The sequence below is a fragment of the Neophocaena asiaeorientalis genome, unplaced genomic scaffold, assembly GCF_003031525.2.
Source record: "Neophocaena asiaeorientalis asiaeorientalis breed wild unplaced genomic scaffold, Neophocaena_asiaeorientalis_V1.1 scaffold703, whole genome shotgun sequence".
Lineage (NCBI taxonomy): Eukaryota > Metazoa > Chordata > Mammalia > Artiodactyla > Phocoenidae > Neophocaena > Neophocaena asiaeorientalis.
Genome location: NW_020174434.1, coordinates 4,210,057 through 4,235,603, shown reverse-complemented (window position 1 = coordinate 4,235,603; position 25,547 = coordinate 4,210,057). Strand labels below are relative to the sequence as shown.

Below are 25,547 nucleotides of genomic sequence, written 5' to 3'. Positions count from 1 at the left end.
AATCAAGACATTAACTTCGCATTTTAAAAACATTTATTTAGGGACAATGGAACCATATCCACATAACTTTATTCTACTGCTACCAATGAACAAGCATAACCTCATAAAGAAGGAAAGTTAACAGATGTCATCATTTTTTAATGCATAAGGGTTGAATTTCTTTGTCATAGCGTGTTTCTTACATACAATTTTTGAATGTATAGAGAAAATTTTTAAGGATTAATATTCTAGTTAATACCTACAACTCTAAGTATTACTTAATACACTATTTAAGCTGATTTATTCTTTTCTATTCACTTTGCAAATATATAAATTGGTATTCATGCCCCTATCCTTAAGATTCTCCAGATAAAATAGACTCTCCAGATAAAATAGTCATCATATACCTAGCCAAATCAAATGTTTAGTGATGTTTGAAAATGAACACAAAAGAAATGTGACCATATAAATTGGAGGATATTAAACTATTAAATCGTATATGTGATAAAAATCAGTGGAAAGTATTTAAAGATACGTAACTATATCTATCTATCTATATCTATATCTATATCTATCTATATATATATAAACAAAATCTTTTACATACTGGATAAAAGTTTACAGAATAAACAGAAGTGTTTTTAAACTTATACTAAACATTGTTTAACTGAATAGTAAATCCTGCCAGTGTAGTAATGATTTTTTTGTAATTCTCAAAGAAGAAAATAATATAAACTTTAATTCATGGTAACATAGTTGGCTGGAAAAATGCCAGTTTGACCTCGAAGGTTTCCTTCCCACCAATCAAAATGTGAATCTGTTTTTGATATAACTGTGATTCTGTCTCCAGCTTGAAAATTCAAATCTCCTGGCTGTTGTCCTTCAAAAGAATAGAGTGCTGTCACTTCAATAGGTTGGTTCAAATTGCCTAAAACAAGAAAAAAGTATTTATTCACATTTTTATGAGAAAAACTGGAAGTATGTGTAGGTAAGATATAAATTAACAACTCAGGGCTTGGTATTCTGATGTTGGAGGCCAGCAGAACTCACAGCACATGGTCTGCGTGATTTTCATCACTTTATTAAACTTACGCTTTTCTTCTTTGTAAAGAGCAAATATTTGGTAATAACATTTCCTAAATCCACACAAGTCAAACTGTATATTGCTATATACTTAAATATGTGTTTGGCAAATATTTGTGGTTATAATTGTTTAAATTTGGACTAAACTATAAGATAATATTATTGTTTTTCCAATTTTAATAGAATAGTCATGGTAGCTTCAATGAATTATAGCTATTAGATAAAAGCTGATATTTATGCACTTGACTGTATCATAAAAGATTCAATTTAAAAACCGTGCTCTGTGGTCATTGATAATGAGGGTTCCAGCTTGGATGCATTTGCTGATTCATCAGTAGACACTTCTTTTCCCCAGGCTTTTACGGCTATTTTCATTTCTGTACTTACTTGATCCTTTCTCTCAAAAGAGAGATGAAATTCAAATTAGCACATCAAGAAGGATGTCTACATATATTTAACCAGAACTTCAACCCATATTGGGAAAAAAATACTTTGAGAATTGAGTGGGTAACATGAGTAAAAGACATTAAATATTACAAACTGTATAGCTTCATAATAAATATAAAGAAACAGATACTTTCTGGGTACTCAGCTACATGGAATTTGGCATTTCCATGTTTCGTATAATTTTGTGCAATTAGATGCTTGTTAAATACATCTCAGTACAGTTGTACTGAAAATATAAATAACCAAATTCTAAGTTCAGTTACTTATTTGAGCCTATAATACTATAATAAGAAAAAATAAAGTGACCTTGGACTATTAGTAAGAAATGAAAATGGTCAACACTCTAGTTAAACTACATTTACTGAAGCACTGAATGTGTATCTCACACAAGATGGTGCCAGAGTTCTTTCAATAAAGCGTGTGCCATGTAGCTGAGTTCTCCTAAAGAAATAGCTTTAATAATAACTAATATAATTATATTAGCGGTATTACTGGTACAGTTTTTTTCTATAAAATAGAAAAGTTCTGTATATTTTTATATTTTATACTGTATTTGCTTTTAGCCTGTTAATTTTAAGAAATAAGATTAAAAGTGTGTCATTAAAAGAATAAAATTTTGATATAGTCTGGATAAAATCAAACCCAGTTAAATGACTACTAACACATATGAATGAACAGTCATTACTATGTACTTTGAAAAGTAGCTATAATACTACATTGAGACGGGACGTGCAGAAATGCCATGCCTCATTGTGATTAGATCAGAAGAATGTAAGTTAACGTTAAAGAAAAAAAATCATTCTGAAAACTATTTTCCTATATCAATAATTACATTTATGACCTCCATATATAAAGCTCAATCTCAATTAACTGAACTTAATTAATGAAAAAAACCCTCGAGTAACTCCTCCTCCCCTCTTGTCTCCCAGACATTTCGGATAATAGAAAGAAGCACGTAAAAAGAGAGTGCTTGTGGATATCAGGGAATGTTCTGGAAGCCATAGCCACCTTAGCTGCCATACACGTACACATTTGTAGCACTGATTACAAAATCAGAGATGCATAGGAGTGGTGATCAACATGATAACAGGTGTCATTCAGTGTGGCTATGATAAGAGCAGCTCCTGTAGCCCGAGCCGGACACTGGGATGAACATCCTCGTCCCTCACTTCCTAGAAGGCAGCTCCCGCATCCCCACTTCACAGAATATGAACCTGAGACTTGCAGATGTTAAGTGATTTGCCCAAGGCGGGGAGATCTGAATCTCGGAAGTCTGTCTCCAGGCAACCTTAATCACTATAGAGATTATACCCCAGGGTCCTCAGCAACCATATGAGTTTTAAATTGCATTCAACAGACTGAACTTAGATTCATCAGTGCATTGTACTTTTGTTAGGCAGACTTTCAAGGAGAACTAGTATATTTTCCTGCATCACTGAGTTATCCAGACTGTACAAATAATAAGAACATCCGATGCTGAGGACCCCTGGTAATCACTGATAACTGAATTTGTTTTTAGAAGTTTTAGAAATATATTTTATGATGAATAAGTTAGAGGAAGAAAGATATTTTGACCTAAAGAAAAGACAGAGGGGATCACAGACTTGGCTCAATCCCTGCCCCCCGACCAGGGGTTGCCATTGCCTCTGAATTGCGGTTTCCAAATAAGATAATGGGAAAGATGGGTATAAGGGCAAAGCAGACGGTTCTGAGTTGCAGCAGAGGACAAGGCGGTGCTGCTGGGTTTGAGGAGGTCAACAGTCAACGTTCCTCTTCCCACCCGAGTTTCGAACAGAGGTGAGGCAGAGAGGGAGGTGTCGTGGCTGGTAGAGCTAGTGAAGAGTGTGGCTAAGACAGGCAGACAGAGGGGTGCCAGATTCCTCAGCCAACTCACCAGTCAGGCAAATCCCTCTACCTCCTGGCAGGAGTGTAGGAGAGTCGGGAGTTGAAGGTCGTTGGCAAAGTTCATTCACATGAAAACGAAGGAGTGAGCCCGGCAGGGTAAGGGCAGGCGCTCCCAGGACGGACCAGTTGACAGGCCAGTGCCATGCCCTGCTGCTATCTTGTTCTTCAATAAGCTCAAAATGACTTAAAGTTCCTCTTTACTGTAAATATTTGTGATAATTTCCATAAGGAGAACTTTAATGCCCACAAAATACTTCATTAGGAAAGGTGAGCCAAGGAGATATGTTCTTCCAGGAAGGGAGACCACCCTGGAAACCATGGACGCAAAGCCCACTGGGTCACTACAGCAGCCAGCGTTCACAGACGCCTTCCTTCTGAGCAGTATATGCCTTCAAGTTTTATATTCCTGCACTCAAAAGAATCTGGGGGATCTCTGAAGCAATTGACCATTTTCATCAAAATATTCAAGTTTAATTCAAATAGAGGTCATTTTTCTCTCCCAAATCAGGGCTACGCTTAACAGGAAACAGATTACAATCAGCTTTGGTGACTGGCAGCTGCCCTGAGGCTCATAATTAGCAAGTCTGCGTCCCCGGGATGCTGCTATTTCACTTCTCAGCAGAGCCTGACGTAACCCATGTGCAGCCAACACATCTGGCCCAAGAAATGACTCAGAAGAATCTCAGCTTTGGAAGGTCCCCTTCAAGAAGCAACCAGAAATAAGAGAACACAGCGATGTTTTGCTTCACATTTACTGCAGTGATGAGCCGGGTGGCTGACTTGCTCCTAGCGCCACGTCCCTCCAGGCTACGTGTGGCATCTATAACTCTGGTGACCATGTCCTCTGTAGGAGTGTAAGGGTCAATGACGAGTGAGCCGGATGAGGCTACCAGGCGAGGCCACCAGACCAGCGGTTCTCAAAAGGCAAAGTCTGGGCCATTTGTGGTTGTCACACCCCCTGGGGAGGGCGTGCTACTGGCATCGAGTGGGCTTAGTGCATGGGTACTGCTGAAACCAGCACAGCACAGGACAGCCCCACAAGAGAGAGCCGTCCACTGTGCCCAAGTGTCACTGACAGTCATGGGGTGGGTGAGAAGAGGATGATGGAGGCTGACCGAGGAGGTACAGACCTTCAGTTACAAAACACCCCAGTAAACAGGGCTGTGGACGCTCAAGGCTTGTTTCACCGAGAGGCCAGATGACTAGGTGGTTTGGAGCTTCCAAAGGGTGCAAAGCAAAAGTACGTACAGTCTGGGGAATTATCGTTATGCCCGTGCAAAATCGCAGCTCGTCTGTGGGCGTGGGACAGGCTGTGGGGAGCCAGGTGTCCCGCTCAAATGGTTTTTCAACTCGAGCCTGAGGGCTGTGGGTTGTGACTTTTCCCTGCAAGGCTGATAGACCAGGTGTAAGGAAGTCCTTGGTAAGAATTTAACCATTTCACACGGTAATGTAAAGTAAGATTTAGTTTTTAAATAGACTTTAAACCTTTCCTTACATTTTCTTCTTCAAAATCTCTTATATTTTGAGAAATAACTAAAATAAATATTGATATTAACTTATTACGTACTGTTTATACCACTTAACTTGTCCTACCCTCAAATATAAAAGCAAAACCCAACCACCCACCCAACCACGGGAAGCAACATTGTGTTTGGATCACACAGCCAGTGAATGAGGGTATTGGCTGGAAGTCAGAGCCTCTGTCTCCAGAGCCCAGTTAGGGTTCTGTTTCTTATTATTAGACATTTTCCCTTATTGCTTTTTAAGAGATATTTCTAATATTTATTAGGCATCTATACTACAGGTACAGACTTTAGAGAAATCTGAGAAAAGGAACCCTACTTCCCAGAGTCACTTTGCCAAGGCCTTCTTGGGAGTGATCCACATTGGGGTGCGGGGGTGGACCACAGCCTTGGCTCAATTGTAGCTAATGTCCCTTATCCCTCAGGTCCCGATGGGCCCCCTTCCCCAAGCAAGTCCAGCCTGTCTGTTGACCTTATGAAGTTTAATCATTATAACTGTGCAGAGCATGTTTTTTTTTTTTTTTTTTTTTCGGTACACGGGCCTCTCACTGCTGTGGCCTCTCCCGTTCCGGAGCACAGGCTCCGGACGCGCAGGCTCAGCGGCCATGGCTCACGGGCCCAGCCGCTCCACGGCATGTGGGATCTTCCCGGACCGGGGCACGAACCCGTGTCCCCTGCATCAGCAGGCAGACTCTCAACCACTGCGCCACCAGGGAAGCCCCAGAGCATGTTTTAAATGAAGTGCTTCTCAAGATAACGTGGATATCCCATAAATCAAAGAAGCGGTGCTAAACAACTTCCCAGGTATTTTTACAACCTGCCAGATTAATTAGGAAGTTTGTGATTATAAGATGGTTATGAATCATTTTTAAAACAGAGATATTTTTATTTACCAACTCTCTCCCGGTAGCTGGAAAGTTCAGGATAGAGATTATATTCATTTCTGTTACCTGAAAAAAAGTAAATAGATAAATTAAAGAGGGGGAACATTTAGAAAACTTATTAGTATATAGCATATAAAATACCCAAGAATGTCAAAGCTTGCTCTTGTTAAGCAAATATTTTAAATCACTCTGATAGAAATATCATTATTTTATCATCTTTAAATCAAGAGGAATACCTGAATATTCCTCAGGTATTCCTATTTTCTACCTGAAAATAGACCAAAAGTAAGGCAGATGGTAAATGTCTGATATCCGTATGACCAGACGCACATAAACTACAACTCCTGGCCTTGCAATTACACATTCGTGAAAAATACAGACACCTCTTTTTCCAGAAAATACCTGAATAAGGAAATTCGTAATCCCCAAGCCAGTGATTTTCAGACGTTCTTGCTTGCTTAACATTAAAGTAATTTTTAAACAGCAAATATTCCCTTGTATGTTTTTAAATTGATACCTAAAATCATTAACTGTAAGCTGAAGGGTGTACTTTTTAGCATATTTCAATATCAATTACTTATAAACATTCATATCACTCCCTTTGTGATAAAAGGATCTAAATACGATAGTGATCTGAACCCATCAGCATTCATTAAAGAAAATCAACAAGACGTTTTTCATTTTTAACCTTCAAATCATATTTTCATTTAATTTGTCCCAAAGATTTTCTAGCAATGTATTAATCTTGTACTTTATGTGTCTACAACACAAATTTGTACATAAATTTACTTTTAAAATTGTATTTTATGTAACACGATCATCTATTAAATAATTTCTTATAGATTGAGTTATCATAATAATTATTAGCACACATTGATCAAAACTTTAATATAGTATGAATTTGTTAGTTTACTAAACAGGAAAGTAAAAGGTTATTTGAAATGCATCTCAGTGAGTGGACACGACTTTTAAAAATTAGTTCATATACAGAGGATGAGTATTATTTCTGGAATGACATAGTTTCAACCTAAAATTGTATTTCAGTGTTCTTTTTTAAAGATATAGGTGTTAGGTGTTAAGAAAGCTGTTTGTTATAAAAACTAGAGAGGGCAAGAAAGAGATATTTTATAGGAATGTAACAGAATTTTTTTATGTCCCTTCTAAGATAGAGGTAAAAAAAAAATCGCATAGTGATCTATCATCAAAACAATAGCAATAATAAAATATTACTTATGAAATAATAAACTATTACTATTATAATTTTTTATTTTGGTGATAAGTAGCTATGTGATTTTAAAAATAATATATAATGATAATATTAATTACTATTCTTATTATAAATTAAGATAACAGTGCCATTAGGTCTCTCTTTAGCTTTGTTGAAAGCAAAAAAAAGTAAATCACCTAATCTACAAAGTATTTACTGCTCATCAGACTTAACTAACTATACCAACATTAACATCCGTACTTCACACTGGATCATTGTTCTTACATTTTGGGGACAATGTACTGTAGTATGATTAAGATGGTTTGGGGTTTGCTTTTCTTATTCAAGTGTGAAAAAAAACTACTGTGAAAGGATAGAAGACAGAGAGGGTAACCTGCACGTCATGTTCTCACTTGGACTCTGGCTTTAAGAAAGAACACGTGTGGAAACTGGTCATCTGTAAACTGTATCTCTTAAATTACCTATGCCCAGGTGCCCTTTCGCAGTCTCTGTGTTCCCCCTAAGGACAGAGGTACACCACTTTGAAGGCCAGTGGTGTCGGAAGTTTATGAACAGAAAAATATAGAAATAAGCATTGGCAAGGTGGGGAAGAGGGTACAAATATCAGAGAATCTATTTTTAACAACTGACTATAAACAAGAGATTTGGGGTTGGTGACCATATATAAGACAAAATATATGCAAATTAAGACTTTCTCAACTATTAAAATAAGCACTCTGAAATATAAATGGGAAAGTACATTCCATTCAACACAGCAAACCAAAATCACAAAGTATTTAGGAATAAATTTAACAAGAAAGGCACAGAAACTATGAAATCTTAGGAAAGACAAAATAATATCTCAACAAATGGAAAGCATAAAATAGGAAGATTATCATACAAATGCCAAGTTTATTAGCTTATATATGTAATGTTATTGTAATTAATATCAAAAAATCACAGAATTCATGTAAGTACATAATATTACTTCAACTAGAATTGCATATTGGGGGTCGAGGGGAGTATTGGTAAAATGATCTTAAAGTATATGAAGAGTAAGTATCCAGTAACTGCAAGAATAAAACACTGCAAGAAAATTTAGGATACCATGAATGCAATCTTGTATAGGAGGGAAGTCCTTAACCATGACTAAAAAATACAAACCTATGAAAATAGGGGACAGATATATTTTTGCATAAAAATTAAAACTTTCATATAGTAAAATACATGAGAAATAAGATCAACAGACAAATGATACATGTAGAAAAAAAAAACTGTCATCCAAATGACAAAGCCCTTAATATACAAAGCATTACTACAAGTTGAAAATGCAACAAATATTCCAATAGCAAAAAATTAACCAATGAAACAAAGAGACTTTTCAGACAAGATTAAATTCCAAACACCAGCAATAGTATGAAAAAGTATTTAAATCACTAATAGGGACAAAAACAATCCAATTAACAAGGAGATATAACCAACCCTCAGACTCGTAAACACTTCAAGACACTCCAACACTAACAGTGATGAGGAATGAATATGGTGAGGAATGTTACGGTGTGGCGTGTACATAGCAGGGAGTGTAGGTGTATGATGGGCGTGTACGTAGCAGGGAGTGTAGGTGTATGATGGGCGTGTACGTAGCAGGGAGTGTAGGTGTATGATGGGCGTGTACGTAGCAGGGAGTGTAGGTGTATGATGGGCGTGTACATGGTGGGGAGTGCATATGGTGGGGCATGGCTAATGAGACTCTGCAGTAGTAAAAACTTTTAAAAAGCAAGCTACTAAATCTGTTAAAAATTTTAAAATATATCCTTTGACCTGTCATGTCCGTTCCTGGTAATTATCTTTTTAAAAGTGCCAATGTTGTAGACAACTTAACTTTAAAAGATATTAATTGTGGCATTGCTCAGCATGGGAAAAAAACTGAAAGTTAATATCTATCAGTAAGAGAGTGGCTGAATAAAATATGTACATCTACAAGATGGAATGTTAAATAGCCTTTAAAAAGAATTAATTAGAGTTGTATCAGTTGATTCAGGGATTTCCATGAGGTGTTGTTGAGCAAAAGGAACAAATAAAACCCACAAACAAACAAGCTATAGTAATGCATAAATAATAAGACAGCATTTCTGTGAGACAACAGCAAAATATTCTGCCTGTGCGTATCTACGTGTTTGCACATGTGCCCACGTGTCGGAATATAGAAACATGGAGAAAAATATCATTCCTGTCGTTCACATGGGTGCGCTGGGATGAGTATGGAAGAGGGTGCCGTGCAAGTTAAGACAGGAGAAATGGGAAAAAGAGAATGAGTCCTAAAAGAAAAAGAAAAACTATGCTTTCAAAAACCATATTTATGAACCACGTATATACTTATATAAAATTATATATGTGAGGATATATAAAAAATTAAGATTTCATTTTTTAATAAAGAACTTAGGAATAGGTCATGTTTAAAATAAAAGGTTGAAAATAGATACTCGTTTAAAATTTTCCTTTTATTGAATAAAAAATGGGTGTTCGCAACTGGGAATGATACACTGCATGAGACAAGGTGATGCGCATGTGAAAACAATAGGAATCGAGCAACAAATAACGCAGCTAAAAAGTCAAGGGAGAAGGAGAGTATTCACAAGGACACATAGTGAATAGAGTTGAGTTTGCAGAAACGTGCACAGGCAAGAAGGTGAGCTGGCAAGGACACTGCAAAAAATAGGGAGAGCAGCCCCTGCCGACACAGATCGACAGATCAGAAGACACGAGATCACTGTGGGAAACAGACAAGCCAAGGCTGGCTAGGGTAGGGGGTCCAGTGATCAAAGATGATGGTGAGATTTTAAAATACATGCTCAGGAAGAATATGCAAGAGAAACAAATCTTCCAAGATTTTTCCATTGTCAGGTGAGAGGAGCTTCTTGAGATAAGGTAAGTAGCTTTTTAATCTACACTGACAAGGATTGATATTGAGGATGAACAGGATTTTTATGTCAGCACGATACAGATACCTATTCTCTTAGCAAGGAAATTTTAGAAACACTATGTATTTTTTTTTTTTTTTTTCGGTACGTGGGCCTCTCACTGCTGTGGCTTCTCCCATTGCGGCGGAGCACAGGCTCCAGACGCGCAGGCTCAGCGGCCATGGCTCACGGGCCCAGCCGCTCGGCGGCATGTGGGATCTTCCCGGACCGGGGCACGAACCCGTGTCCCCTGCATCGGCAGGAGGGCTCTCAACCACTGCGCCACCAGGGAAGCCCAACACTATGTATTTTAAAGTATACAGATGGGTCAAATTTTATGTAATACTCAGATCTAAAACATCAATAAAAATAGATTGAACACTCTCACATCTTGCTACTGAAAATAAGAGTGTAAACAAATTAATCACCACAACATGAATGAAAAATAGACTATCCCATTTGATAGAAGAAAGCAGCATCCCAAGAGAATGGGATACAGAGTAAGTTGTTAGGGCGGGGGGCGGGGGTGGGTAATAAAGAAGAATAGGTCTCGTTCCTGAGAATCGTCCCGGAAGGGGTGAATTTAAGCTAAAGGCACAGCCAGGAATCAATATAAGGGCTTTGAGTCATGTTTCACGCCCAATTCTCAACTGTACTTCCTTCCAGCATGAAGACTGGGCAAATGGATACAGAGCACGGAGGGGGAGGGGCAGAACGGGCTTCGTGCCCTCGGCAGCGCTTTGACACTTACAGTCCCCTCCTCCCAGAACTTATCATACGCTGTTGACCTTTGAATAACATGGGTTTGGACTGTGTGGGTCCTCTTATACGTGGTTTTTTTCCGATAAATACATTTGAAAATTTGTCTGAGATTTGCCACAATTTGAAAAAACTCACAGATGAAATGCACAACCTAGAAATATCAAAAGAATTAAGAAAAAGTTAGGTGTGTCATGAATGCATGGAATTTATGTAGATACTAGTCTATTTTATCATTTGCTATGATAAAATATACCCAAATCTTTTACTGAAAGTTAAAATTATCAAAACTTATGGACACACACACTTATAGACCATACACGGCACGATTTGCAGTGGAGAGAAATGTAAACAAGTGTAAGGCTGCAGTATTAACTCGTAAGTGCGTAAACGAACATACTTACTGTGCGTACACAGAGGTACACACTGCACTACAGTAATAGCGCAGCACCTCCTGCTGCTAGAGCGCTACGGTGAGCTGGGTGCTGCAAGCAATCATCTCCACATGGGGAGCAATCTCTCCAGTAAACTGTGTATCACTGCAGTAAGTTCTCTTTCATGGCTCTGGCGTATTTTCCATTGTATTTACTATGATGCCGTAAACCTTGAATAACACCATGGGACCCATACAAAGGGCCACTAGTGGTCCTGGAAGTGCTTCCAAGAAGCAGAGAAAAGTCATTACAAGCAAAAGCTGAACTGCTTGATGTATACTGTAAATCGAGGTCTGCAGCTGCAGCTCCCCACTATTCCAACATAAATAAATTCAGTGTAAGAACCGCTGTAAAAAATGAAAAGGAGGGACTTCCCTGGCAGTCCAGTGGTTAAGACTTCACCTTCCAATGCAGGGGTTGCGGGTTGGATCCCTGGTTGGGGAGCTAAGATCCCACATGCCTCGTGGCCAAAAAACCAAAACGTAAAGCAGAAACAATATTGTAAGAAATTCAATAAAGACTTTAAAAATGGTCCACATCAAAAAAAAAAATCCTTTTAAAAGAAAAGGGGCCTTCCCTGGTGGCGCAGTGGTTGGGAGTCCGCCTGCCAATGCAGGGGACATGGGTTCGTGCCCCGGTCTGGGAAGATCCCACATGCCTCGTGGCCAAAAAACCAAAACGTAAAGCAGAAACAATATTGTAACAAATTCAATAAAGACTTTAAAAATGGTCCACATCAAAAAAAAAATCCTTTTAAAAGAAAAGGAAATTCATGAAGCTGTTGCTGCAGCTACACCGACAGGCACATAAACCTTTTGCATCTTTGGTGAAATATCTTTTTATCTTGTATTAAAAATGCAGTTTTTATGTGGGTACAGGATTGCTATCGACTCTAATATGATTTGAGAACAAGCAAAGTCATTATATGAGAGCTTAAAGCAAAAAGAAGGTGAAGGATCTAAAGCTGGAGAATTAAATACCAGCAAAGGCTGGCTTGATCATTTTAGTAAATTATCTGCTTAAATACTCTCAAGATAACAGGAGAAGCACCTTCTGCTGACCAAGAGGCAGCAGACAAGTTCCCAGATGCCATTAAGAAAATCACTGAGGAGAGAGGACGTCTGCCTGAACAGGTTTTTAATGCAGATGAAACTACCCTATTCTGGGAAAGAAAAATGCAACCAAGGACATTTATTAGGAAGGAAGAAAAGCGAGCAGCAGGATTTAAGGCAGGAAGGGATAGACCAACTCTGCTCCTTTGTGCACAGGCAGTGGAGTTTATGGTCAGGACTGCCCTCATCTACAGAACTGCTAAACCCCAAACCTGGAAGGGAAAAGATAAACGCAAGCTGCCCATCTTTTGGTTGTACAGAAAGAAGGCCTGGACCGTGAGAATCCTTTTGCTGGATTGGTCCCTGAAATCAGGAAGTGCCTTGCCAGTAAGGGACTGCCTTTTAAATTCTTTTGATATTGGACAATGCCCCTGGCCCCCCAGAGCCCCGTGAGTTCAACTCCATGAGTAGACCACCAAGTTGTGTACTTGGCCTCAAATACAACGTCTGTATTTCCAGCCTCTAGATCAGGGGATCATCAAGACCTTTAAAGGCCCTCATCACACATGGTACTCTACAGAAAGAACTGTTGATGCTATGGAAGAAAACGCCTATAGAGAGAACATTAGGAAAGTCCGGAAGGATTACGCCACCGGAGATGCTATTGCTTATAGGAAAAGTCATGAAAGCCATCAAGCCTGAAACAATAAACTTCTGCTGGAGAAAACTGTTCCAGATGTCGTGCATGACTTCAGAGGATTTACAACAGAGCCAATCAAGGAAATCATGAAATAGATCGTAGATATGGCCAAGGAGATGGGGGCGGGGGGTTGCTGTGAAGGGTTTCAAGATACAGATCTTGGAGAATTTCAAAAGCTAATAGACGCCACACTGGAGGAATTAACAAAAGATGACTAGATGGAGATGAGAGCTTCTGAACCAGTGCCAGACGATGAGGAAGAAGACGTAGAAGCAGTGTCAGAAACAAACTGACATCAGACAATCCGGAAGAGGGTTCTGATTATTCAAGACTGCTTTTAACTTGTAGGATATGGGCACTGAAAGTAAAGCAAGTGGAAGGAGGACTGGGATCCTATAGACCCACTGTTAGAGAAATGAAGAAGCACAACAGTCAGAAATTACGATGTATTTCCATGGAGTTACACTGAGTGTGCCTGCCTCCTCTGCTTCCCCCTCCCCCGCCCCTCCCCCACCTCTGCCACCCCTGAGACGAGCCTTCCCCCACCCCAGCCTGCTCAACACACACAGGAGGAGGATGAAGACCTTTATGAGGATCCGCCTCCACTTAATGAACAGTAAATAACCAGCATGCTGTTCGGTTAATAAACTTTTCTGTGGTGTGCGTGTGAATGTCCGCATGTGAAAATCTAATAATTGTACGGGACGTCTTTGTGTTATCACCATCATCGCTTAAGCGTTCACCGTGCGGAACATCCTGGGCAAGACTCGTATAGAAGTGGATAGCCTATTCTCACATAGGCATAAGGTGAGTCGTATTTAATACAAAATTAATAATGTGTTAGTTTTCTTACTGTTTTAGAACTTGGCTTTCAAAGGATTACATTGCTGTACTGTATGTCCCTCTCTCTCTCTCTCATAATTGGAGAAACTATCAGTCTTCATCGCATGTAAGTGGTTTTTAAAAAATGTAACAATGTTTCTAATACTGTATTATCAGTATGGCTGTAATACTGTGTGCCATCCACATTTCATAACTTCTCACTCATTAGAGTACAGGCTAGGCTACCGTGAAGCAGTTCTCACTCATTAGCGTACGGGCTAGGCTACCGTGAAGCAGTCATATTGCTGCTTCTTTTTCATCAATGCATGAATCATTATACCTGTAAATACGAATTTCTTTTTCTATTATCTTTTCACTTTTTATGTCTAGTGTTAGTAATACATATAACATTTACAGTTTTTTGTATCATATGAGACAATATTGATGTACGTACTGACAGACAATTCATCTTGTAAACAGACAATGTAAACTTACGGTATAAATAAATACAGTAAAGTACGATCAATGTATTTTCTTTTCCTTATGATTTTCTTAATAATATTTTTTCTAGCTTACTTTATATAAGAATATAGTATGTAACACATATAACATACAAAATACGTGTTAATCAACTGTTCATGTTACCAGTAAGGCTTCCAGTCAGCAATGGGCTATTTGGGGAAGTCAAAAGTTATATATGGATTTTTGACTGCATGAGGGGTTGGTGTCCCTAACCTCTGCATTATTCAAGGGTCAACTGTACTTCCTTCCAGTACTGGCAGTTACTTTTCCACCTGTGATATCTCTGCTGCTAGAAGGAAAGTTCTTTAAAGGCAAGAGGTAAGTTAGATTCATCACTGTGCTCTCAAAAGCCACAGTCCAAAGCCAGCTGCAGAACAGTTAATTATTACATGAAACATTGCCCACTTTAATATATTGCTATTTACTGGTAACCTCTATACATGAAAAGCAGAATTCCAAGAGTGACTGTCATAAAAATGAGTGATGGAAAGAGGTGTAAAGGCCAAAAGCCTGGTGCTTTACGAATTTATCCTATTTTAAAACCACCTTATGAAACCCTGAGCTCCCAAGAATGTATGGTCAAATTAATATTCAGAAATATAAATCTATGTGTATATGAGAAAAATAGCCTTATTTTGTTTCCATTTCAAATTAGCAGGATAATAGTCTTTGGAAGAAATGACAAAAAAAGAAAAACTTTAAAGATAAATCACTTTGTGAATTGGAAAAAGCACTTTCTGAATGAGAATAGACATTTTCACAAATTACAGGAATGAGAATTTGCCTTGTGTGTTTAGAAGAGACCGAGCATTTGTTTTTCTCTCTTTAATACTCATTAGTTCTTCTATTTGACACTAAAGTAATGACTTTAGATCTATCATTAAATGTAGTTTGATTTCTTAATAATATTTCACGATTACTTAATTATAAATGTATTTGAATTGCAACACAAATATTTACTTTGAGAGCCAGAATTCAGCTGTACTTGTGCAGACGATTGCTGTGGTCTTGACAATGGTTTTGAAGGCAATTCTTTAGCCTGGGAGGAAAGACAACAAAAAAAAAAATGCATGTGATTTTAAAACTCTGTTTTCACTTAGGAGCATATAAGGCTTCCCCCCGCCCCGCCCCCAGTGGGTGTACACGGCAAACGTTATCCTATGCACTCATTAACAGAGCACACGTACTGCTCTGGGCCACATCTGGTTGAACTGGACAACACGCGGGTGACGGCTGGGGGCGCGCTTCTATAACCGGAAGCTTCCCTCATCCTGGCACCTTTGACACCGCGCAGGTGGAGCAGAGCGATGCGCTGACCAGGAAAGGGCCACGCGGCTCCGAAAGATGCGGAACTAGATGAACGAGGCGCACAAAACCCTCTGCACGTCAAGGCCCCTGGCTAGTGGCAGTTATTTGTATTATTAATTAATATTATAAAGTTCTATCCTTGCAGAAATGCAATCACAGAGAACCATGTTTCTTCCTGAAATTTGCATAGATGACTGTCAAGGTTTTATGACATTTTCACAAGAACTTTATGTTAATGAAATTAAAAGGGAAGTGTAGTAGGTTATTAGAAACGTGATATCAAGGATAGAATGTTCTATATAAAGAAATTTTCTGTGGCTACTAAGAAAAATATAAAAACCAAGCATGATTACAGAAGCCTTCTTCCTCTCCCGTGCTGCTTTTCTTGCATTGATTCGTTGTCCTTCATTTTCATACTTTTCAGTAAAAGAATCAAGAATTTCATAAAGATCTTCTGCTTCAGCAGGCCGTGGTATATCTCCAAATAAAATGTCATAAGCTCGAATGTCTTGACAATAAAATCTAATAAGAAATATATTAAGAACATTTCTTTTGCAGACATAGATCTTTTCTAGAGTTAAATGTAGGACGCACAACTGTGTATGTGTGTGTGATTTACTCACGTATAGCACTTCATAGATACTACTTTTCAAACACAAACTACAAGCCATAACCCATGTTAAAGCCTCTAAATTCACCTCTCCAAGCTCACCTCTAGAGGCAATCACCATAAATGGTCTGATATTTATATCCTTTTCCCAATAATATAAAAGCACATCATACAAACATATATAGAATATTTATATACAAATGCATATAATAAACATATATTTATATAAACACTAATACACATATAATTGCAATCACATACCTATACATCTTTATAGGCTTTTACTTTTTAAGTTTCTTATAAAAATGGTGCTAACATATAGCTTCCTTAAAACGTTTATTTGTATCAAAATTATGTAAGGATTTGCCTTGCATGTTTAGAAGCCCTGCAACTGATTAAGAAGTATATTTGTTTTAGTTTATCCAGGATTTAGGTGAACTTTAGTTGGAAAATCTTCCAAAGGCCTAGAATCACAAATTTCTAAAAGCATCCTTAACTTAAATTTCTCAAATTAATAAAACCAGAAGTAAAAACATTTCTCTTGACTTTACAAGATGGAGAAATTGAAGAATCCCCCCATTCCTCCTATTTTCTGGTTGTTGGGGTCTGCACTGAATGTTTCTGCATGTGCTGTGGGATTCTGGGTAAACGGGCACCGCAGACTTGGTACTCAGCTTCTCTCAAGTCTGCTGTAAGCGGCAGACGTGTGTCCACCACCAGCTGAGGCAGCCCCGTCAGGGTCACTATTAGTGGGATTCCTGCCAGGTTCTAGAATTAGTCCCCTCAGTCTTAGCTTTTTATCTTTTTCTGGGCAATTAGACATACTTTCGTGGAAATACAGAAGAGCAGTTTTGGGAAAAATTAGCCAGATGCCAGTTAAAGTGGAAGTTCCTCGTCGCCTGTTAGGGTACTTCCAAATCTTGCATTTTTTAAATCAAAATTGGTCTCTATCTTATGGAAGAAAGACAAAGGCTGAGCCTAACAATAGGAAACCTCTCATGAGGAACGCTGCGCTTTGATGTTATGGAGATGACTGCTTGCCTTCAGCCTCATGAGTCACCCTCTGCCAGCTTCACACTCTCTTCTGCAGGTTCCTCGCCTCTCTCAGCCTGAACAGAATTAAAAAGAATTAGGGCGTTGCTCTGGATGAGGCTTTGGCTGAAGGCAGTGTTGTGGCTGGTTTGGTCTTCAATCCAAACCACTAAAACTTTCTCCGGAGCAGTAATAAGGCTGTTTCGCCTTCTTATGATCTGTGTGTTCACTGGAGGAGCACTTGTGATTTCCTTCAAGAACTTTTCCTTTGCACTCACAGCTCGGCTAACTGTTTGGCACAGGAGACCTAGCTTCCGGCCCATCCTGGCTTTGACGTGGCTCCCTCACTAAGCCTGGTCATTTCTGGCTCTTGATTTAAAGTAAGAGACGTGCAACTCTTCTTTTCACTTGAACACCTGGAGGTCTTTGTAGGGTTATTAATTTCAATATTGTTGTGTCTAAGGGAATAGGGAGGCCTGAGGAGAGGGACAGAAACGTGGGGGCAGGGGGTGGTGGTGAGTGGAAACAGCCAGTCCGAGGAGCCATCAGAATACACACACGTTTACTGATTAGGTTCTCCATCCTATAGGGGTGCGGTTCCTGGTGCCCCACACAATAACCATAGTAACACCAAAGGTCACTGATCACAGATCACCATAGCCAATGTAGTAATAATGAAAAAGTCTGAAATATTGCAGGAATTACCGAAATGTGATGCAGACACAAAGTGAGCAAATGCCGTTGGAAAAATGGTGCCAACAGACTTGCCTGTACAAAGGTACTCTGTACACTCTTAAGAACTACATGAGTCTACAAAGTATTTTTTTCTCATCGCACGTTCTTCAAATCAATTAAAATGATTTGCCTTGCACTTACTTTCGGTTAGTTTCTTTCCTCTCAATCAAACAGCTACCTTCTAAAGATAGGCCAGCGAAGAGGCCTCTTGACTTGCAGTAAGTGAAGACAGCAGCCGAGCTTCTTAGGGAGACATCTCCTTCTAAATTCCTGCAAAACAGAAGGCTTTGCGTCACAGAACCGTGAGCACGTTCACTTGAAGACATCTGATGGGCACTGCGCTTCTAACCCAGAAGGATACTGCTCTGCACTTACTTCAATCATTTTTTTTGGGGGGGGGAGAAATATTGTTTATTGAATATTTAATGAGGTCACGTCCATAGGGCTTTCTCTTTTTATAAATTTTATTTTATTTATTTATTTTTTATACAGCAGGTTCCTATTAGTCACCTATTTTATAGATATTAGTATATATATGTCAATCCCAATCTCCCAGTTCATCACACCACCAACCCCATCCCCAGCTTCAATCATTTTACATATTTTACTTCCTGCTGGCCTAAGCTAGGTGTGTTCAGAGGGATCTAGAGGACGGACAGCTCATGGCAAGTACACAGCAGGCCAGATGGTTGTAGCAGTGTGATGCATGTGGAGAACACACGTACAGCTGATACTTGCCCATATTGTCTTCCTTCCCTAAAACAGGGAAACACACCTCAAGAGTAAAAGACTGTGGCTCTTTTTACAGTGAGTATTTTCATGGAACTTAGAAACATTTTTAAATGATTTTACTGAGTAGCTTCTATAAACAGTCTGGGTTTAAAATATTTAATTGCTCAATTAACTCAAGAATAGTTATTGATTAATAGAGAAGGAAAATACACTGTAAGTATTGTAAACATCACTCGAGTAAAACACTTCCATTTCAATTTTTCATAATTTAGTTTGAAAAAAAAAACCTTTTTTTCCCTGATCAATGCCATCCTTTCTCAGTTAATTAAAATTGACTCGACCTGGCTCCTTCAAAGCTTAAAGGTGAATTTTATGTTGATTCCGGTAGATACAACAGCCTGCAGTTCTGAAATATTTAATTTCTTTTTGTGTGTTTTAGTTTCAGATTTTCTCATTTTATCACAATGGCTGTGTTTTGTATATTTCTTATTTGTAAGCAGCCTCAAACCCTCTGGGGCACGTGTAAATCATAAATTTCTGTCATTTTAATTCGTCTCTCTTAATGATAAACAATGTAGTTTTAAAGCCTTTACTATCCAAGAGCTGTTCAAATGGGATTTCAGCGTACTCACCTTCCCAAGGGCCCAACTGCCACAGTCAAGTTCCCTCCAAGTGTTAGGTTACCACCTTTTGCAAAAGCTTCTACTGCTCTGTCATAATTCAAAATTATTACCAGATCCGATACCTGAAATGTAGACAGCCATTTATTTTAAAAATAATGTCTAAATATCATTTAAAATATATGTTTACTAAAACCCAAGATACGATATGTAATGTAGCAAGAATTTCAATGTAGCCAGAGAAAGTTGAAAGCAGAGCCGTGCTGTATTTTCAGCTGCAGATGTGAGCCGCTAACCTCCCGCCGGTAATCAGAGCGCAGGCCTCCGGGCACTCACCGTGCATCGAGCACGTGGTGTGAGGTCTCCAGGCATCGACTTCTTCTCAGCAGCCTCGCGGGTTAGTGAGGCTGAGTGACGTGTCCTAGTGACACGTGAACAGGTCACACACGGGTTGGAAGGTCCGGGGGCCCGAGTCTGGTCGCCACCGGCGCCCCTGCAGGGCCACGCGACCCCCAAGCAGAAGCCGCCCCAAAGCGCAGAACACCAGTAGTAAGATTAGTTAACCAGTAGTTATGCCTATTACCATGGTTAATCCTCCAAGTAAAAGCAAAGCTGGAGCGAGTCTCCACGCTCTGGGCGGGTCGCTGTGGACAGGGCGTGTTCTTCAGACTCGCCTCCTCTGGGGCGGGACCCCCCGTGAGGCCGCGCAGGGTGCCCAGGCCACGGCCCCTCACCCCACGACCGCAGAGAGGCGCCGGCTGGGGAGGCCAGACTTTCAACCCAGCTCCTCTTCGCAGCACCGGGCCACCTGCGGCATCTTGGCTCCATTTGGCCTCTTCATGGTTAAAGTCCACGGCAGGACCTGCCCCCTGAACCACGTGGAGGTCAAGCACGTGTGTCAAGCGCCGGAGAACTGAAGGCCTGAGGGCCTGGCGCTGGGAATCTGGGTTCAAAATGTAAACCATTTGGGTGTTAATTCCACTTCTGCCCCTGGCATATTGTGTGACCTTGGGCAAATGATTGAGTGGCTCAAAGCCCCAATCTCCTCTGTAAAATGGGTATAATAGTAACCGGATTTCTAAGTATATATAATCGTATAGGTATATGTATATACATGTATATACGCATATACACAAATCTAGGGTTGTTTGAAAGATGCGTTGAAATCATTTGTAAACCCTGGCATCACATCTCAATAAAATATGCAAAGGCCAAGCAGATTACTGTTTAAAAGATGACTTCCTTTATACCGTTCTTTAAATTTTTCAAATCTTTGCTTTCATCTGACAGAAGAATCTGATTATTACCAAATGTGATTGCACTCGGAAGGGCCTAGTGGAATTCCTGATACAGTTTAATATGAATCCCTTCATGAAAAAATACACTCAAGTTCCGTAGGACAGACCACATATGCCGGCTAATTGACGCATGCAAAACACATCACTGTGACTCATGTCAACTGTTAATTCCATTTTATACACGGACAGTTTCTGATGATCACCATGCTGAATGATACGGAATTATTTAGCGTTTCTCACGCAACGTTAAGCAATTTTGCCACTGATTACATAACCAAATCTTATGTACTTTTTAAGATAACACATATGAAATCACTTTGCGTAATGCTTAGAGTACACACACTCGGTGTAAGTCTCCAGCCGCGACCTTGTGGATACTCTAGTTGTTATGTCTCCTTCTACTTGGTACGTCTTAGGGTAGTTAAGTAAGGCACAACTCTATGAGTCAATAAAGAAAATAAATTAATCCTTTAATTTTATGTCTAGTCTCAATTCAGTTCTCCTGAAATAAGAGTAAGATAATCCCGTGTTCTTTGGTGACGTGACTGATTAGAGAACCAGGTCCAAAGCACCACAGTTTGAAGAGCAGCGGTACTGACTACGGCTCTTGATTTATTTCCACAGCTTAGAATAAAAAGCAAAACAGATTTCCTGAAAGAAAACCGGAGCAACAGAGCAAATAAACAGTTAAGACAGACGTTTAAGAATTTGATAAAGGCTTCTTAATAAGTTCGCATTAAGATACAGTTAACGGTAAATAAAATGCGAGTTTTACAATTAAACTCAATTCTTTAAAAAGAATTTTAAAAAATACAAGTATCACGCAGGAAAAGCTGGGGGAGAAATGTTCTCAGGAACCGGAGGGCTTCTCGTCCCCTGACACCCTGTCCCCAACACGGCACTATCCCATCTCCCTCTCAAGTGTTTACCCACCTTGAACCCAAGCCACCGAGTCCCTGACGCTGTCGTCCTGTAACGAAGAGATAGCTTTCAAGCCCCAAATCCAGACAACCTGGCGAGAAAGCCCAGGGCCCCCTCCTGTGGTTCTAGTGAGACCCGTCCCCCAGCCCCATCCCTAGCCTCCATAGAAGGGTCTTCTTTCCCATCTCTCAAGCCATTCTGCTCAGGAGTCGGTCTCACTCCCCAGAAAGCCTCATCATGTGGGCAGTAAGCTTTCCTACTCAGTACGTGGCATCGTCAGCCTCAACGTGCGACCCAAACTTGAGGGGTTCCCATCCCCTTCCTCTCCTCACACCAACAGATCCCCCCCCCTTGCACAGCAGTAAGCTTTCCTACTCAGTACGTGGCATCGTCAGCCTCAACGTGCGACCCAAACTTGAGGGGTTCCCATCCCCTTCCTCTCCTCACACCAACAGATCCCCCCCCTTGCACAGCAATCTTAGGGGACTTCGAAACTGAACTCTGATCTCGAAGAGTAGTTTCTCAACTTAAGCCTAGATGCCTTCCTCATCATTAAAGGAAAAGGGTTCATCCAAATTCTCCTGGAAAAAGCGGAGTCATTTTTCTCACATTACAACCTTGGGTGAAAGCGAGGTTGATCTGATCTGATGGCCCAGTGTGGATTCTGGCTTTTGGTAAACAACGAACAGTTGGATAACCCAAGGTATCAGGGTTTTCAGACCTTTGGGCTCTGCTATAATTGTCCTGGAAAGAAAATTTAATGGTGTTTAAACCAAGTCTTAGCTTATCTTTCCTTACTCCACTGACTTTTAAATCTTTCATCTGTTATTGTTGTGTTTGGTGGGTATGTGTGAGTTATACAACCTTGGGAATTCTCAGCAGCTCTCATGAGTGGACCAGTGCCATAATCTATATTTAACTAATGCCCAAGCTCCTGAAGGCCAACAGATTCTGTACACGTCCCTAACTTCACATACCTTCAGAACCGTTGCTGGTCTAGATTCCAAAGTGGAGCTAGAACTAGACTTCCTGATAGTCAAATATGCATTCCACGTGTAACGAAGGGGTCGCCACCTGGGGGAGGCAGCAGGGGGGGTGGAAGCTCGCAGGGGGTCCTGGGCCCAGGAGAGGGGTCTGGTCCCACCATGGGGGGCGCTGCAGTCCCCTCCAGCCCTGCCACCACACACCACACCCACGTGCTGCCAGGTGGCGAAAGCAGCTGACCCCAAACGCCAGCCCCCTCGCCTCTGTCGTAAGACCTGCCTTCTCCTCCTGTCATCAGACCAGGGTGAGTTTACCTGGAACCACGGCCTTGCTTGGACCCTTCCCCTTCTCTGTCCTGCTTCCCTTAGCTCCTTATAGTTTCCCCCCCACCCAGAACATTTGCTCAGTAAGTCACGTGCACCACGAGCCGTCTCAGGCTCTGTCTCCAGTGAAACCAATGAGAGACAACCACACACCACCTCTGCAAGATGCTCAGCATCTCTGTGCGTTGAAAAGAATCACATGCGCCCTGCCTACCTCATCCGTGCCCTGAAATCCATGGCATGTTATATGGGTGGGAGTTACAGTTAGAACCAGTTGGGGCACTAGAAGCGAGGAGACTCACCCAAGCACCCATGGAAGCCAGAGGCCTCCCTCTGAATGGCCAACCTGTCATTCTCCGGCTGGAGGCGTCACATAACTCAGTTATCTACACAATGACGGCAGCGACAGCCACTCAGCATGGCCACGGTATGGAAATGATTCTATGAGAGTACATGTGAGAGTTTTATGAGAATGTTAGCCATTATTGCTAATTATTCCATTCCAAAACAGAATGGCAGATAATTAAGTTATTCAACAAACATTTAATAGTTTGAACCGATGATGCCAGTGCTTTAAAGAAACATTTATTTTGGGTGCCTACTTGTGCTTGACACTTGGCCAGTCTGAGGGCGCAGGTATGAAGGACTCACAACCTAGGTAAGGGCCAGGCAAGGAAACCTCCAGACTGGCGCAAGCGCCGAGCACCCCATCCCACTAGGAGCAAGCGTCTGGCGGAAGAAGAACGCCAGAGAGGAGCCCGGGCAGCCTGGGGGGCTGCAGACTCGAGGGCATGGGTCCCGCTGCCTGAGGTGGCCACGGGCCTGCTGCACTTCATTGGAACTGGAGCTGGGGCGACAAGAGCATCCAGCCGCAGGAGCTCCGCGGGTGCATGGCCGCTGACCCCCAAGCTCCCTCGCTCATCCTGGGTCAGAGCTGCACCCCAAAGGTAACTGCATGTTTCTGGCCAGGTCTGAGATGCTTCCTGGGGAACCAGCACGGCCTCTCATTAGCACTGAAAAGTGACCGACAGCTCTAACCTTACGGCTACACTCAGGGAAGCAAAGCCGGGTCCTATTGAAGAGGCACAAACTCCTAGGACAGTCTTCTAATCTCTACTTGAAGTGGATATTTTTAAAAGTTAATACTTATCTTCCATGTACAGTATTCAAATGGAATTCCAGAGTTAATTTCTACACAGCCATGAGGGTAAGTGGCATTCAAAGTTTCCACAAACGGCAAATATAAGCAAATGCTCTTTGAGATGGAGCCCCAAAGCCTGGGGTCAGCGGGCAGTGATGAGGGACACCTGGGTACAGCGCCAGGACGTGTGAGCAGGGGTGCACAACACATGCTGAGAATACGCTTTCCACACGAGTGCGATGTTTCTGAAGGCCATGATTTGGTTGAATATACAACCAAAAGGCAGTCATGTTAGCAAAACTAAAATATGTTCCTCTTTTTATATCACGAATCTATGCAGCAGCAAGTAAAGGTCAAATAAAAATGAAAATCAGTGGAAATACTTCCTCCTAATAAGGCCGAGGGCATTTAAAGCTATGGCAACAGAGCAAGTTCATAAAAGGGTAGTTCAGGAAGGAACTGACTGAAATTTCAGAAGAAAATGATTGGGGAATATTAGGAGATTTGATTTACCAAATCACTTAGCAATAAAGCAGCAGACGAAAGATTGATATCATGTAGATGCTCCCTGTGGGAGAGACCTCTGTAAACAAGTATGTACTGGTATAATTTCTAGTCCGTTTGACAGAAACCATAATCATTAGCAGCAAAGTTGTAAAAGGAAACAATACAAAGTCAATCTTTACTTAAAAAACTGGAAGTAGTTTGAACATTAGGGATACCAAACTGGATTTTGCCACAAATGTTGATACATGGCATCGAGCTGTTTGCACCCATGACTCTGCAATCAGAAGCCATAAACTGCCAATTGTAGTTTTCAGGTCTGAGAACAAGTGTTCTGCAGATGTGCTAAAGATGGAAAGAGATGAGATGGTGAATGAAAGAAACTCTACTCTCAATGAAGGCAAAGGAGAAAAATGATAAACATTACACAGCTTCAGGTAGAGAGTCAAGAAAATAAAAGGGAACGATTTCCATAGGTGGTTAAACAGGAACAGTAGGAGATCACTCGACTTTCACGTAGCAGTTGCTTTTAGAGAATAGGGCAGTCGTATGTACACACATCACCACTCACCTCTATTCCTAGTTCAAATCCTCCACCAAGCCCAGCTATCCCGATGGCCGAAGGTGCAGACCATTCTAATAAAAACAAACAAACATTACTCTAATATTAAAACTCCTTGGCACATAAATATGGGGAGGAAAAATGCTAAAATATGAATTAATAGTGTTTCTTCTTAAAATAATGAGATTTTGGCATTTTTGCCTATGTTTTTAAATGTTCTTTAATAAATATATATATATATATATATTTTTTTTTTTTTTGCGGTACGCGGGCCTCTCACTGCTGTGGCCTCTCCCGTTGCGGAGCACAGGCTCCGGACGCGCAGGTTCAGCGGCCATGGCTCACGGGCCCAGCCGCTCCGCGGCATGTGGGATCTTCCCGGACCGGGGCACGAACCCGCGTCCCCTGCATCGGCAGGCGGACTCCCAACCACTGCGCCACCAGGGAAGCCCTGTAATTTTTTAAGTTAAAAAGGTTTGAAAGGTGTTAGTTATTCATTA

The 25,547-nt window shown here is 40.8% G+C and overlaps 1 protein-coding gene across 3 annotated transcripts in view; it reads right to left on the bottom strand.

Annotated features, from left to right (window-relative positions):
- Nucleotides 1-15: 15 nt before the first annotated feature.
- SH3YL1 (SH3 and SYLF domain containing 1) overlaps nucleotides 16-25,547 on the bottom strand; it is a 45,676-nt gene continuing 20,144 nt past the window's right edge. Inside the window, exons 4-10 of one of the 3 annotated variants that reach the window (XM_024756933.1) lie at nucleotides 25,057-25,121; nucleotides 19,327-19,439; nucleotides 18,104-18,232; nucleotides 15,939-16,107; nucleotides 15,238-15,316; nucleotides 5,831-5,887; nucleotides 16-907 (exon numbers count right to left, since the gene is read on the bottom strand). In XM_024756933.1, the coding sequence (XP_024612701.1) occupies nucleotides 717-907; nucleotides 5,831-5,887; nucleotides 15,238-15,316; nucleotides 15,939-16,107; nucleotides 18,104-18,232; nucleotides 19,327-19,439; nucleotides 25,057-25,121 (803 nt within the window). In that variant the 3' untranslated portion in view covers nucleotides 16-716. Of the gene's footprint in view, nucleotides 908-5,830; nucleotides 5,888-15,237; nucleotides 15,317-15,938; nucleotides 16,108-18,103; nucleotides 18,233-19,326; nucleotides 19,440-19,650; nucleotides 19,832-19,897; nucleotides 19,974-25,056; nucleotides 25,122-25,547 lie in introns of those variants that run through there. The other 2 variants (XM_024756935.1, XM_024756934.1) reach the window with 2 other exon arrangements.